At 39.6% G+C, this 15,531-nt stretch overlaps 1 protein-coding gene across 2 annotated transcripts in view; it reads left to right on the forward strand.

Annotated features, from left to right (window-relative positions):
• LOC135477476 (uncharacterized) overlaps positions 1-15,531 on the forward strand; it is a 104,963-nt gene that overhangs the window by 53,044 nt on the left and 36,388 nt on the right. For both annotated transcript variants that reach the window (XM_064757593.1, XM_064757594.1), the window contains 2 exons: positions 13,376-13,481; positions 15,070-15,488. In XM_064757593.1, coding sequence (XP_064613663.1) covers positions 13,376-13,481; positions 15,070-15,488 — 525 coding nt within the window. The remainder of the gene's footprint in view (positions 1-13,375; positions 13,482-15,069; positions 15,489-15,531) is intronic.

Consider the following 15,531-nt stretch of genomic DNA (forward strand, 5'->3'; position numbering starts at 1 on the left):
ATTCACTAATTGTCTTCATTTACTTGTACATGTGCATGAGTATGTTTTAGCGAAGTAAGTTCTTCTATTGTAGAAATATGTAAGAAAAACAAAAAAACATGTATGCCCATATTCACATTAACTTTGTCCTCCCTCAAAAAGTTAATGTTTTCAGTTCAGGCCCCTCGTTAATTTAATGGCCCATAAAAATTTGACCCACTGTCACCCCAACCACCAGACAGATCGTGCTGGTCGTAGTTCCAGGTACATTAAAAAAGATCTAAATGATCATACCACTACAAAAGTTAAAATGTCTAAAAGAATCCGCTACATGTACCGTGTGGTTATTAACGATGACAAAGTAAGAAAGGAGAGGGAAAATAACTGCGATCATTTGATATACATGTGTTTGTGAGGTGAACTTGACTTAATATCACTTGTGCAAGATTGAATTCTGCCTATAAGCAAGGTGTCATTTTATGTCAATTTGTATGTTGTTTTACAACAGTTATGTAGCTGGAAAGACTTTGGCTGATAGGAGCAGCAATATTGGGTACTTAACATCGTTTGAGGGTACCTGAGGTCTCTCTCTACCCTCAACCTCCTTCAAGCCCTGGGGGGGTGGGGGGGCGGAGGGGGGGCCATCAGGCCTCAAGACTGACCCTCAGACTGTCAGGTTCAGAGGGATGGGAAGTTTGGTTTTTAGCTGACAGACCCCCCAGCAATTCCAGGCCTGTCGGTGTCAAATTTCTGCGTTAGAAGAACAATGTGGGGGGTAGGGCTCTAGTACATGTAGCTCTAACAAGAACATTACAGTAACAAGAACAAGTGTAACATGCATATTTTGGTGACTAGCATAGCACTTTTGTACAGCTCAACTGAATCGACAAAGCAAGTGTGAAATATAGATGGTTATTTGTAAAGGAGCATACCTGTAGTGTATATGTACATTTATACATATACACTTTGCACAGACAATTAAAATTTCTTGGTATCCTTTTTTTTTTTTGTGCAAATTTTAAAATTATTTGTTTAATGCAAAATGGGCATTGTTGTAAGAAGGTTTAGTTATCCTAAAAATATTTCAAAAGAGGAAGTTTGAAAAATAGGAAAGAATTTGAAGAGGGAGAGATGCGATTGTACTACAATGGGAACATTAACTTTGTCTAGGAATGTCAGCTGTCAGTCAATAAATAACATGGTTCTGTAAATACTGGATTTTTGCAATGTCTTGAAGTGAAGACATCAAATGTTTAAAGGACCCCACAGAGCAAAACCTTCGTCTTTGTGATGATGCATCGCGGGGGATTGTGACATGCGACATCAGGATTCAGGTTATTTTAGAATGGCACATCCAGTGGCCTCGAAAGGATTACACATTTAAATTACACAAAAATTGATTGATTGAGTAACCAATTACATCAGATTTGGTCTGTTTCCAAATAACTTAATAACTCAGGTTATATTTTTTGTTTTCTGTACTTGTAAGAAGGTGAATCAAGGACATCTGCCAGTGATAATCTCAGGTATATTTTAGTGTATACTATACTATGAATTAAGTGATGTTGAATGGCCGTTGTGTGCCTCTCTGTTGGGGAATTGTAATGGTTATCTGGCTGGAGAAGTGACAGTTGACCTCATATTAGACCAGTGCAGTAATTCTACACCCTCTGCAGATCAAGGCAGGAACAGAAGTGGAGTGCTAGTAGCCTGTTAAGAGTGTGCTAACAGTGAGCTACTGGCATGCCATGGAAGCCATTTGTAGTGGTGGATACAGGACATTATGTATATATGTACATGTGTTACTAAGGCAGATATCGGTGCAGCAAGTATATTAATTATGTTTTTATCAATAACTCTTCGTGTATATGAGTAATGTCACTTCATGTACATGTATTGATACCTAGGTGTGTAATTTTATCAAATTACAGATATATTATATTATGTAGCATCTGTCTGTGACATGGAGACGCCTATAGGGTATACATACCAGGAGCTAGACATAGTATGCTACCCTACATCTACAATGTAATTTGACCCCATCCAGACACAACCTTATCACATTTGTCTACATCGCTGATTAAACATATTCAGGATTACCTGTCTGATTGACCGAGAGATTGCATGATCACATATCCTGTTCACCTAACCCCTTGCCAGATTCTGTCCTCGTCTGCAAATCTATACTTCTCTAGTCCCTTCTCTGTCTCTCTCTCCATCCTCACCATTATCCCTTTAGGCAGTCTGGCCCTTGTTAATACCCCTGGTTGTCCCTCACAGTGCCCATAACATTGGATTTCTGAAGAGCCAGGCTATTGTCTGAAGAAGCACATAGAGCCTTTATGTACCAGGGCACTTGTCCATGCCTGCTTATCTACAGTACACATACACTCTACATGCTGGTCATAGCACTTGGAATGGATTTTGTCCGAAATATATTGGAACAAAATATTTAATCCAGGCTCAATATTGTTACAGAGCTGAAGTAGTTTTGCACAACATCCTAGTTTTGTTTACTTAAATGTACAACGTACATATGCATTAAACTGAAATACATGAAAAACCCTCCAGGAAGGGAACAGAAAAAACACTAAACTGAAGTACATGAAAAACCCTCCAGGAAGGGAACAGAAAAAACACTAAACTGAAGTACATGAAAAACCCTCCAGGAAGGGAACAGAAAAAACACTAAACTGAAGTACATGAAAAACCCTCCAGGAAGGGCACAGAAAAAACACTAAACTGAAGTACATGAAAAACCCTCCAGGAAGGGAACAGAAAAAACACTAAACTGAAGTACTTGAAAAACCCTCCAGGAAGGGAACAGAAAAAACACTAAACTGAAGTACATGAAAAACCCTCCAGGAAGGGAACAGAAAAAACACTAAACTGAAGTACATGAAAAACCCTCCAGGGAGGGAACAGAAAAAACACTAAACTGAAGTACATGAAAAACCCTCCAGGAAGGGAACAGAAAAAACACTAAACTGAAGTACATGAAAAACCCTCCAGGAAGGGAACAGAAAAAACACTAAACTGAAGTACATGAAAAACCCTCCAGGAAGGGAACAGAAAAAACACTAAACTGAAGTACATGAAAAACCCTCCAGGGAGGGAACAGAAAAAACACTAAACTGAAGTACATGAAAACCCTCCAGGAAGGGCACAGAAAACACTAAACTGAAGTACATGAAAAACCTTCCAAGAAGGCACAGAAAAATCACTAAACTGAAGTACATGACCACCCCCCCAGGAAGGGAACAGAAAAAAACACTAAACTGAAGTACTTGAAAAACCTTCCAGGAAGGGAACAGAAAAACGACTAAACTGAAGTACATGAAAAACCTTCCAGGAAGGGAACAGAAAAATCACTAAACTGAAGTACATGACCACCCCCCCATCCCCACAGGAAGGGAACAGAAAAAACACTAAACTGAAGTACATGAAAAACCCTCCAGGAAGGGAACAGAAAAAAAACACTAAACTGAAGTACATGAAAAACCTTCCAGGAAGGGCACAGGAAAAAACACTAAACTGAAGTACATGAAAAACCTTCCAGGAAGGGAACAGAAAAAACACTAAACTGAAGTACTTGAAAAACCCTCCAGGAAGGGAACAGGAAAAACACTAAACTGAAGTACTTGAAAAACCCTCCAGGAAGGGAATAGAAAAAACACTAAACTGAAGTACATGAAAAACCCTCCAGGGAGGGAACAGAAAAAACACTAAACTGAAGTACATGAAAAACCCTCCAGGAAGGGAACAGAAAAAAACACTAAACCGAAGTACATGAAAAACCTTCCAGGAAGGCACAGAAAAAACACTAAACTGAAGTACATGAAAAACCTTCCAGGAAGGGAACAGAAAAAACACTAAACTGAAGTACATGAACATGAAAGTTGAGAATTTTTCTAACCAAGTAAAATGTTTTTAAAACTATAATGGATACTATAATGGTCTGTATGGACCCAGACTGCATGCACCAGAGACACCGCTCCGTATTTAGCTTTAAATGGTTCTTTTCAGGGTCCATTTGGTGAAGACTTTCATAGCTTGCTCTGCATATAATTTCAGATGGACATCACTTTTTTTAATAGCAAGATCTCCCATTCACAGCATAAACTTATAGTAAGAACAGTGAAGAAATTAGAAATTGAAAATGTAATGTTGCTGTTTTATTAGCCGTGAAAAGCAGCTGCAGCCTCAAACTTCAAAGGCCACTGTCCGCCACAGGGTGCCAATATGACCACGGCTGATGTGTTGTGGCCAGTGTAGTGCCAGTGGCACACATCATGAAGTGCAAATGTCACTTATTTATTTGAGTGATGATATCTAGCACCCTGGGTGTGAGGTAAGGGGCAAAAACCTGACCTTGCCCCAGTATGCTTAGGAAAGGTCATCGTAGAATCCAAAGATGCAAACACAATTTACCAGATTGAAGAGTATACTAAAAATAATTTGAACTGCAAGTACTTTCGTGGACAGTCTGTAGGGGTGTTTCACTTGACATATACTTGATGTCAGTGTATTAGTGACATTTAAGCACATGGACATGGAGTGAATGCTTTCATGTGCTTATCTTCCATCTTTTTCATCAGGAAATTGTCAGACAATTCACAATAACATTGTCTATGAGAAATCCTGGTTGATGCTCTGCTGACGTTTTTGTTTTCTGCTAATGTGGAGAATACAGTATGTTTCTTTGTCAAGTATTCAATCCTATGTAGCGTAAATTATGCAAAAGCTGAAACGGCGTTGTTTGTGAGCCTTAATACACAAGGGTGAAGAGAAAAGAAAAAGAGGAGTGGAAAGCTGCAGATATGTAGATTGTATTCCAAGGTAGGCATCCCAAGGAAGTCGGCTGTGATTAAAGCTTGGGAAATCCTTGGGAAAAGAAAAACGCAAACGTGTTCACATTGTGTTGCCTGTTGATCATGTACTTGATAAGACAGTATTGATTTTCTACACACATAAAAAAATATCACTGTATGATAAAAACATTTCTCATGTTTTTGATCTCGTGTTTTGGATAATGTAGACATCACGCCACTGTATGTACATACTGTTGCTATATTAATTCTTCTGCCTGGCTTGACATAAATTTGATGAAAAGATTATCAGTGCCATTAGTATACTCAGATCATTTAACTTCCACAATGACTTAATAATTGTATCTTTTGTTCTGTAATACATGTACACATTTATATGTCTGGAGAGTAGATCTGTTTGATCGAGGTACCGTGTTTCAACTAAAGTTTAACATTTTGAAGTGACACATTTTGCTTGATTCTGATTGGTTCATCTACCCTGTAGAAACAGATACTCGTTTACCAGCTCTCAACAACAGTTACCTGTTTGCACGACCATGTTTTTAAAAACAGTGTTCAAAACAAATGACAAAAAGAAGTAAAAAGTATATACAGGTACCTGGGGAAAAATTCAGGTGGGTTCATGCCAAGAGAAGCAGCCAAGTGTTAATGCAGTGATGACTGGAAAATGCTTACCCATATATAATATTGAGCCATTCAAAGTAGATGGCAATATTTATTTATTTATTTGATTGGAGTTATTTCACTAATACAACGACAACCAGCATTATGGTAGGTGGAAATTGGGCAAAGCCGTCTGCTGGTTGCTGGCCGACCTTCCCATTTACAAGGTAGATGGCTGTAAGGCTGGGGTTGGTTGCTCATCCGAGCATCAAGGCCACTGTCTGAGCAGGCTCACTCTTTCCAGCCAGACTAAAGCGTACCTGTTAGGCTCTGCTTCAGTTCTCAATTGGAATTCCACCCATAAACTGTCTGGCAGGGAATGTCTATTTAGACTGTGCGGCCCTCTGGTGGCACACTCCTGCGGGGGGAATTAAACGACCTCTTCAGATGGGACGCTGAGATTTGATCAAGGTGCCAAATGATATTCATTTCCGCTCCAAGGTGCAAGAAGGCCAAATACATAGGAGAGTTTCTGAGGATATTTCAAATTCTCAACATCCTTAGATTAACCTGACTAACTATAGGTCTCTTTGCAGGCCTGGGAGCTTGATTGCGGTGATGTGTCAAATGAACATTGGCATTCATTCACCAGCTTCTGTGAACATCAGAGGCCTGTACTGTTGGAACTTGCCAAATGTGTCTGTACATATGCACACAGGATGTAAGCTAGGCAACAATGGCCTTGAGGATGCCTTGATGAGAGGTCATTATTAATAACTGTCTAGAAGCTGTGAATAAACAAAGCAGCTTTGGTTATGTCTTATTTTCAGTTGGTAGAGATTTTTTTTTTTTTATGAAAAACACAAGTATGATTTTCATACACAGTTGTTTGCATGCGGATGTTTATTGTGCAATTAACTCTAAAGCCAATGCTCAGTTGGACTATTATATTATATTATATTATCTTATCTTATATTATATTATATTATATTATATTCAATAGCCATATGAAACATATCCTTGCCGTGACATTAGGAAAGAGCCATGGTAAAATACAAGATGGAAATCTGTTTTATTTATTGTATGTCTTGTTTTTGTTAACATTTGATTGAACTATAGCTGCCAAGTACACCTTCATTTTTTTTTCTGTATTTTTTTGTTTTGGTTCTTTTTCTTTCTCTCTGATCTAAAGACCGTTTGTCCTCAAATAAAAGTAGTAGCATTCCCAGCTAAAATGCTTGTAAATGAGATAACAAAGATTTTTTTTTTTTTTGCCAAATATGTTGTATTGTTTGTCATTCAGTGAAAAATCTAATTTTATAATCAGAATCAGTCTTGCTTCAGCTTTGTCATGGTAGTGATAAAGGGTTCCTGAATGACCAGCCTGATCAAAGGGCCAGGAAAATTGCCAAATTTATTTTTTCTTTGGTGCAGACTAGAAATGCACAATTAACCAGATTGTGAGGTGGTTCAGTGATTGTTTTGTACATAGCAGGGTATAGTCCCCAGATCACTGAGTTTTAGCTGTCTTTGAGGAAAAGTGTTGTCCAGGAATTACAATCTGATGACCAGTGAAGGTTAAACATTGTCCGGTATTGGTCAGTGCCTGCCTGCAGTGGTGGGGTAATTGGACAGCTGACATGTCCAGTGTCTCTCAGTGGACCGGTTTACTGTGTGATCATCATAGGCCTTCACAGATGTCTCCTGCCATGCTCATTGATGAGTACCTGACCAGCTGTCTGGCCAGAGCTGAGCTGTGAATGTCTGGTGTTTAGAGAGTAAACATTGGCAGCGTGCCAAGGTTTTTTCTCTCTCCAAAGCATAGAATTCCTCACTGTTACAGTCTGAAGGGGTGGAATGTGGTCTTCTCTCTATGATTTCATGGCCAATATACCCCACCCCCCCCCCACCCGATCTGTCCTTATCTCTCTGCACACTACCCCTCTGACTCTTCAGTTCATGAATCAATACATCCCTGATCTTTAGTGGATAAATGGTGGCATTGCATCAACATTTAAAACCTGCACTCTGGGATAATAGCACACAGGTACCATGCAGTACTGAGTTTATGGACATCTTCTAAATTGCTTTAATCCTAGTTCTGTGACGTGCACCAAAAATAAATCATGTTGTATAAAATGATCTCAAGTGACACCAGTTTTGTCTTCGGTTTGACCGGCGCGGTAAAAAATCAACCTTTCTATTTTGTCTGATACCAATATTTTGATTTTCCTGTTTACTTAAGGTTTTCTGATCATGGAAATACATGTACATGTCTTCAAGTGGAAAAATTGCCAGGATTTCCCATAAAATAGAAGACTTTTTATTATTTATTTTTTTTAAGAGAAAGATTTGTTCTACCCATAAAACAACAACTAAAATTGGTGTGACCTACATTGTAAACATTACAATTATAAAATACTTCACATTTAGACAGAATCCAATATTGACTTTTTCTTGCTGTGAAAGTTTTCATTTTTCGGTTGTTTTATCTGTTAATTTGTCTGTGTGAGATAGTACATGTATCTAATTAATACAAACCATTGCTGAGATTTGTGCCTTTTGTGTCAACTACACAAATAATTTGACATTAGATAAACAAATAAAAGTCTGCCAGCGTGTGAATTAAGACAATAGTAGATTCACCTATTGATACAGGTAGATAAGACTCTGGCAAGTGCCTATATTTGTGTCAGATTTTGTGTGTTTTTGGACGTTTATGTACACTTATGAAAGGACTCACATCTTTATCCACTTTTATGATATTGACTTCCTGTGTGAGTCCCACCCCCAGCCCCACCTGATGACCCCCCACTGTATAGTATTACTTCACACCTTATCTGTTTGTACCGTAAAATGTACCACTTATACTTGTACAAAGACTACTGACTCCCCCCTCCACCTTGAATACCACTGTTGTGTTCAGCTCTTGTCCCAGCGCTGTTACTGTGATCACCTTTCCGCCTGTAGCCCCACAGCTCTGTTATTTAATCCCCCTGTTAGATCAACACTGCAGGTTTTTTTCTGAGGTGATGGGAGATGTGTGCATGTCATGACATACAGCTGACACAGATCTCATGGGTAAACGTTTGCTCTGTTACGCAGACGGAATGTCCCCCAGGTGAATACTGTACGCGGGAGTGGTGTTTACAGAGAATTACCCCACAATACCTGGGTAGAATGGGACAGAATACAGCTGTATGACAGGGAATAAGTCACCTGTAATCAGTACACACCTGAATTACCTTGATCTCTATGGCTTGAGTAATACCTGTCATTATGGCATTTCCTCCATGAGATTCCATGAGTTCCATTAGGTGAAACACACTCACCATTTTCATGTTAATACCCAAATGTTTCCTGGCTGTACATTTACCTACAGCATATATCTACATGTTCTATATGCATACACAAGTACAGGTACAGTGTGGCACTGCTACCTGCAAGTGCACACGTAGCACGTAGCATGTCGGGGTGTCCCTTCTTGCCCAAGCTCATTATAGTAATATACTCTCAGGAAACAGGTATTCATTTGGTTTGAAATTTCAATGCACAGATTTCGTTAAAAAGTTATGTACCTTTAGGATCGTGTTCATTTGCTGGCAGCCCTTTACAGATATGTGTTCTTATACTGGGTAGGCTGTACAGATGTGTGATCGTTTGCTGATTAGGCTCTACAGATGTGTGTTCTTATACTGTGTAGGCTGTACAAGTGTATGTTCTTTTGCTGGGTAGGCTGTACAGATGTGTGTTCTTATACTGGGTAGGTTGTACAGATTTGTGTTCCTATACTGGGCAGGCTGTACAGATGTGTGTTCTTATACAGGGTAGGCTGTACAGTTGAGTGTTCTTATACTGGGTAGGCTGTACAGTTGAGTGTTCTTATACTGGGTAGGCTGTACAGTTGTGTGTTCTTATACTGGGTAGGCTGTACAGTTGTGTGTTCTTATACTGGGTAGGCTGTACAGTTGTGTGTTCTTATACTGGGTAGGCTGTACAGTTGTGTGTTCTTATACTGGGTAGGCTGTACAGATGTGCGTTCTTATACTGGGTAGGCTGTACAGATGTGTGGTCATTTGCTGATTAGGCTGTACAGATGTGTGTTCTTATACTGGGTAGGCTGTACAGTTGTGTGTTCTTATACAGTTGTGTGTTCTTATACTGGGTAGGCTGTACAGTTGTGTGTTCTTATACTGGCTAGGCTGTACAGTTGTGTGTTCTTATACTGGCTAGGCTGTACAGATGTGTGGTCGTTTGCTGATCAGATGATTGGTCATCGATGTTCATGATGGCCATGTTCATTTGCTGATTATAGGTCATACAAGTATGTGATTTGTGATGGTATCGTGTATGCAGATATGTTTTCTTTCATCATGTTCATTTCTTGTTCGTATCACGTCTTTGTTCCTCAAGTACAACACTTGTAGTGTCCATGAGAGCTAATTTATTACCTGCTGTACTGATGTACATGTACCTAAACTCGTTAGCTGCCTTTATTTATGTGGTCAGTTGTTCATGGTCTACTGAGCAAGGGGAGACAGTGTCAGCCAGTGTCTGAATTAAGTCAGACAAGCACTGGAGTGTGGCAGCCAGCATGATATTGACAAGGATGCTGATGACTACCTGGGGTATGATAATAGAGAGCACGTTGCCTGTCAGACTGGATGTAAGGTACTGCTGTCATTATCCAATTCCATCTGCAGTATCTGTGACAGCCCACCTGCTCAGACTCTTGTCTTTTGATTGACTGGCACAGGTGTGCTAATTTCAGACCAGGTGGTGGTGTTTGTCAACACACACTGTTTTGATACCTTCAAGTTAATGGATACTTTGACGATGACTGTTATTGACACCTTTAATTGTCGAATTTACGTCAATCCAATTAGATTGAGAAAGGATGCTTTCTCCTGCAAACTCTGGCAGTAACGAAGGGATCGTGCCTTAATTAACCAGTAGTTCTGTGCCGCATCAGGAAGTTGTATAGCTTGAGAATGAAAACAAGGATTGAAGGAAAAGTATAATAATTGCAATAAAGTGTCATGTAAAATGTCACCTAGGACAGATCAGGCTTCTTTGATGGTTGATTTACCAGAGATATCAGATACGGGTATTCACATGCCCATCGGACTAATCATGTACCTAGACACTATATATTTTTATTGTACAGGAGTGCCCCAAAAGATCATTGATATTCTGATATCTAAGTACATTGTTAGCTGGTTTAGTTTTTTTTTTTTTTTTTTTTTTTTTGATTGGTGTTTTACGCGGTACTCAAGAATATTTCACTTATACGACGGCGGCCAGCATTATGGTGGGTGGAAACCGGGCACAGCCCGGTGGAAACCCACGACCATCCGCAGGTTGCTGCCAGACCTTCCCACTTACGGCCGGAGAGGAAGCCAGCATGAGCTGGACTTGAACTCACAGCGACTGCATTGGTGAGAGGCTCCTGGGTCATTACGCTGTGCTAGCGCGCTAACCGACTGAGCCACGGAGGCCCCCTGGTTTAGTTAGATGTACATGTATGTGTAAGAGCGATGTTATTATTTGGAGAACCTTTCATTAATGATGACAAAATGACCCTTGCAATCACCTGCCTGTAGTTGCTCGGCTTGTACAGGCAAACCCCATTGACATCATTAATTAGTTATTATTAAGTATGTCCTCATATTTCCACCTAAAGTAATGACAGGTAGTTCGGTAATGACAGGTAGCTATAGTTAGGTAATGACATGTAGTTATAGTTAGTAATGACATGTAGTTAGGTAATGATAGGTAGCTATAGTTAGGTAATGACATGTAGCTATAGTTAGGTAATGACAGGTAGTTAGGTAATGACAGGTAGTTAGGTAATGGCAGGTAACTGTAGTTAGGTAATGATAGGTAGCTATAGTTAGGTAATGACAGGTAGTTAGGTAATGACATGTAGCTATAGTTAGGTAATGACAGGTAGTTAGGTAATGGCAGGTAGCTATAGTTAGGTAATGCAGCTTTATTAATGACTTTGTCTCATGTCGATCAGTCAGTCAGTCAGTCAGCATGTCATGTTGACAAGAAGCCTGAGTACAATACATCAACATTTGTAGGATGTAGCATCTATTGTGAATTGGAGAATTTCCATGGTGAAAAGTGAAAAATTCAGCAGTAAAATGCAATCAACTGAATCAATAATGCCTGCACATAAATTCAGTTTTATGTTGAAAGGCCGGTTATGAATCAGAATGAAAACTTGAAATGATTTAAGAGTTTAAAAACCATTTTCTCTGAAATATTTTTTCTTCTGAAAATGATTGAAGACAGTCATAAAGAGTTTGGGAAAGCTTTTTCTGGAAAAACCAAAAAAAGCAAAAAAAATTAGTTTCTTTTGACATGATTGAGTACCCACATGTAAAAGCTTTCTCTGGTGAACAGCTACATGTGCCTGTAATAGAGAGAGTAAGATGATTATATATGAAGTGCTGGTAAGAACAACAAGTCACATGCATCCTAGTGGCACTTCAGCAGAGATCTGCGTATATATTATCTGAAAATGAGGATGTGAAGTTGCCCTGAAAATCCACAAAATGCTTTTTTGGCATGACAGTGCTTGATCTAGCTGAATAATTGAAGCACCCTTTTGATTTGCTGTGGTCTCAATTTTACGTTTTCTGCATATGCAAATAACATTGACGTCAACGGGATTGAAACCCCGTTGCCGAAATGCCATGGATCAAGCCCTGCAGGAATGACTGATCATGGTTTAGACTGATCATGGCAATATTTGCAGCCATATCGTGACAAGAACATATATATACCATAAGATATATACTTTTTTAGGGAAAAAATAGGGATCAGGAAATATTGCCTTTTTTCAGGTGCTTATAACCTTACAGGTATCCTAGAACAATGTAACGATGAAACATCTTTATAAGGTCAGAATAACTCTAAAAATCAGGCACGGGTGGCCTTAAGGTTGACATTTGAGATGAAATGTGGTATAACGTATCTTAAAGGGTGGCCGCTCTGGAATCAAAGCACCTACAGATGATGATGATGTATTCTTCTCACTTTCTTTGTACGTATTTTACACGAGTAAACAATTGTTGGTATGATTGATGATTGATGGATTGTTGTGTTTTCAGGGTCTAGACTGAGGACTTGGTGTCATTGATAACTAATGGACTGATGGATTGTTGTATTTTCAGGGTCTAGACTCTGAGGACTTGGTGTCATTGATAATTAATGGACTGATGGATTGTTGTATTTTCAGGGTCTAGACTCTGAGGACTTGGTGTGATTGATAATTAATGGACTGATGGATTGTTGTGTTTTCAGGGTCTAGACTCTGAGGACTTGGTGTCATTGATAATTAATGGACTGATGGATTGTTGTATTTTCAGGGTCTAGACTCTGAGGACTTGGTGTCATTGATAATTAATGGACTGATGGATTGTTGTGTTTTCAGGGTCTAGACTCTGAGGACTTGGTGTCATTGATAATTAATGGACTGATGGATTGTTGTATTTTCAGGGTCTAGACTCTGAGGACTTGGTGTCATTGATAATTAATGGACTGATGGATTGTTGTGTTTTCAGGGTCTAGACTCTGAGGACTTGGTGTCATTGATAATTAATGGACTGATGGATTGTTGTATTTTCAGGGTCTAGACTCTGAGGACTTGGTGTGATTGATAATTAATGGACTGATGGATTGTTGTGTTTTCAGGGTCTAGACTCTGAGGACTTGGTGTCATTGATAATTAATGGACTGATGGATTGTTGTATTTTCAGGGTCTAGACTCTGAGGACTTGGTGTGATTGATAATTAATGGACTGATGGATTGTTGTGTTTTCAGGGTCTAGACTCTGAGGACTTGGTGTGATTGATAATTAATGGACTGATGGATTGTTGTATTTTCAGGGTCTAGACTCTGAGGACTTGGTGTCATTGATAATTAATGGACTGATGGATTGTTGTATTTTCAGGGTCTAGACTCTGAGGACACAGGGACAGTCAAGAGGCGAAACAAGACGGTGGTCACACCCAAAATGGCCATGGAGAGTTTCCGCTACTCCTTCCTCAACGCCGATGGTAAGACTTTATAGTTTCAAGTGACACGTTTTGCATTCACATATTTCAGGCGATACCGATTTAAATTGTTGTTGTTTTGTGGGCAGAATAAAAGTTTTTCTAATCTTGGAGCACAGTATAAAAGCAAAATGTCAAAAGCTTCTAATCTGTAGGAAATGCGGACTGTTTCAGGAAGTGTTATCTTGGTAAAGATATATTTACATGAATGGAAAATTTTGATCAAAAGACCCTAAAAAAGTCAAGAGTAATAAGGTAGATTTTCAGTTTTGTTTTTATTCCATTTTTGGATTTTTTTTATCAACTCCCACGTAAAACACAAAATAAAGTTTGCTATGGCCTCAACAGTTTTCCTCAAAGCCCAGAGTAAGGAATACACCATCATTTCTGGTTGGCTAGTTTGAGAGGTTTATACAAATCCAGACTAAGCCTCGGATAAGCTGAATTTTGGGAAATGTGCAGTGATCCAAGCCTGATAATCAGGATTCAGGCTTTAACTCATGAAATCTTATCTCCACTGTCCACCAATCAGTGTTGATTCTGTATCCCTTTCTAAAAGGTGTTATTTCCAAATAGAATATATAGAATCTTGTGTTGTTTTATCTCTTGGTGAAGGGATGAGCCATTTACAGCATTGTAGTTCTTTTACATATATTCACCATGTACGTAAGCTCTTGGACTCTAATAGTTTGTAGTTTGGTCATCTTTACCTGTCAAAACTACTATTGAATTAAAAAAATTGCAGTGACCTCACATTTTTTACTTACATAAAACTGAGCACTGCCTTATTAGTGAAAAATTCTTAATTAGCGTAATACAGTAGCAGTCAAATGTGATTTATTCATTTATTTGATTGGTGTTTTACACCGTACTCAAGAATATTTCACTTACACGAGGGTGGCCAGCATTATGGTGGGAGGAAACCGGGCTCGGGAAATTCACAACCATCTACAGGTTGCTGGCAGATCTTCCTACGTACTGCCGAAGAAAAAGCCACCATGAGCTGGACTTGAACTCATGGATAAATAACCAAATGTGATAAATAACCTTGTGTTTTGCTTTTTGCACATTTTTCTTGATTCCGAGCAACCCATTATCCTTAAAAAGATATTTTGAGGTTTTTTTGCAAGGTGCAATGATATCTTACTCGGCAAATGCAAGTTTTCGCACGAAAAGTAATGTGTTGAAATATTAAGTTGAATCTAGAAGTGCACGTTTTGGGGCCAGATTTGAATGATTTAGGGGCCTCCGTGGCTCAGTCGGTTAGCACGCTACAGCAGCACAATGACCCTGGAGTCTCTCACCAATGCGGTCGCTGTGAGTTCAAGTCCAGCTCATGCTGGCTTCCTCTCCGGCTGTACGTGGGAAGGCCTGTCAGCAACCTGTGGATGGTCGTGGGTTTCCCCCGGGCTCTGCCCGGTTTCCTCCCACCATAATGCTGGCCACCGTCATATAAGTGAAATATTCTTGAGTACGGCGTAAAACATCAATCAAATAAATAAATAAATAAATGAATGATTTACCATAAAACAATCCTCGTGACATTCCTATCATTTGTCTTGACGTTTGTCGTGTTTTTTCATCATCTCAGAGCCTCAAGATGTAAATCTGGATGCCATTTTGGGTGAATTGTGCGAACTGGAGAATCAGTTGACAACAACCCAGTCAGAACTCTCGCAGACCCTGGGCAGAAATGCCACAATCCAGCAGGTCAAGGACGACAACCGCGATAGCGGCAATGACTTTGTGCAGGCAGAGCTCGATGCTCTGGCCGCAGAAATCCAGTCGGCCACGAAGCCTCACTTTCTGACTGTCGGTGACATCAGCTGCGATGTTGGCGAGGCCGACTCTGCGTTTTCAGACAATACGTCGTTGCCATCATCAGAATCTTTTACATCGATGGTGACAGTGTCGTCATCAGCAGACACATCGAGTAGTGCTAGCGGGGAGACGGCGAGTACAAATAGTACCAGTACGTTGACGGCAGCTTCGCTTCAGCCGCAGTCAGAGGTAAGTTGCCTCTTTGTGACATGTCTACCTGCTGAATACAGCT

Source organism: Liolophura sinensis, chromosome 11 (assembly GCF_032854445.1).
Source record: "Liolophura sinensis isolate JHLJ2023 chromosome 11, CUHK_Ljap_v2, whole genome shotgun sequence".
Taxonomy (NCBI): Eukaryota; Metazoa; Mollusca; class Polyplacophora; order Chitonida; family Chitonidae; genus Liolophura; species Liolophura sinensis.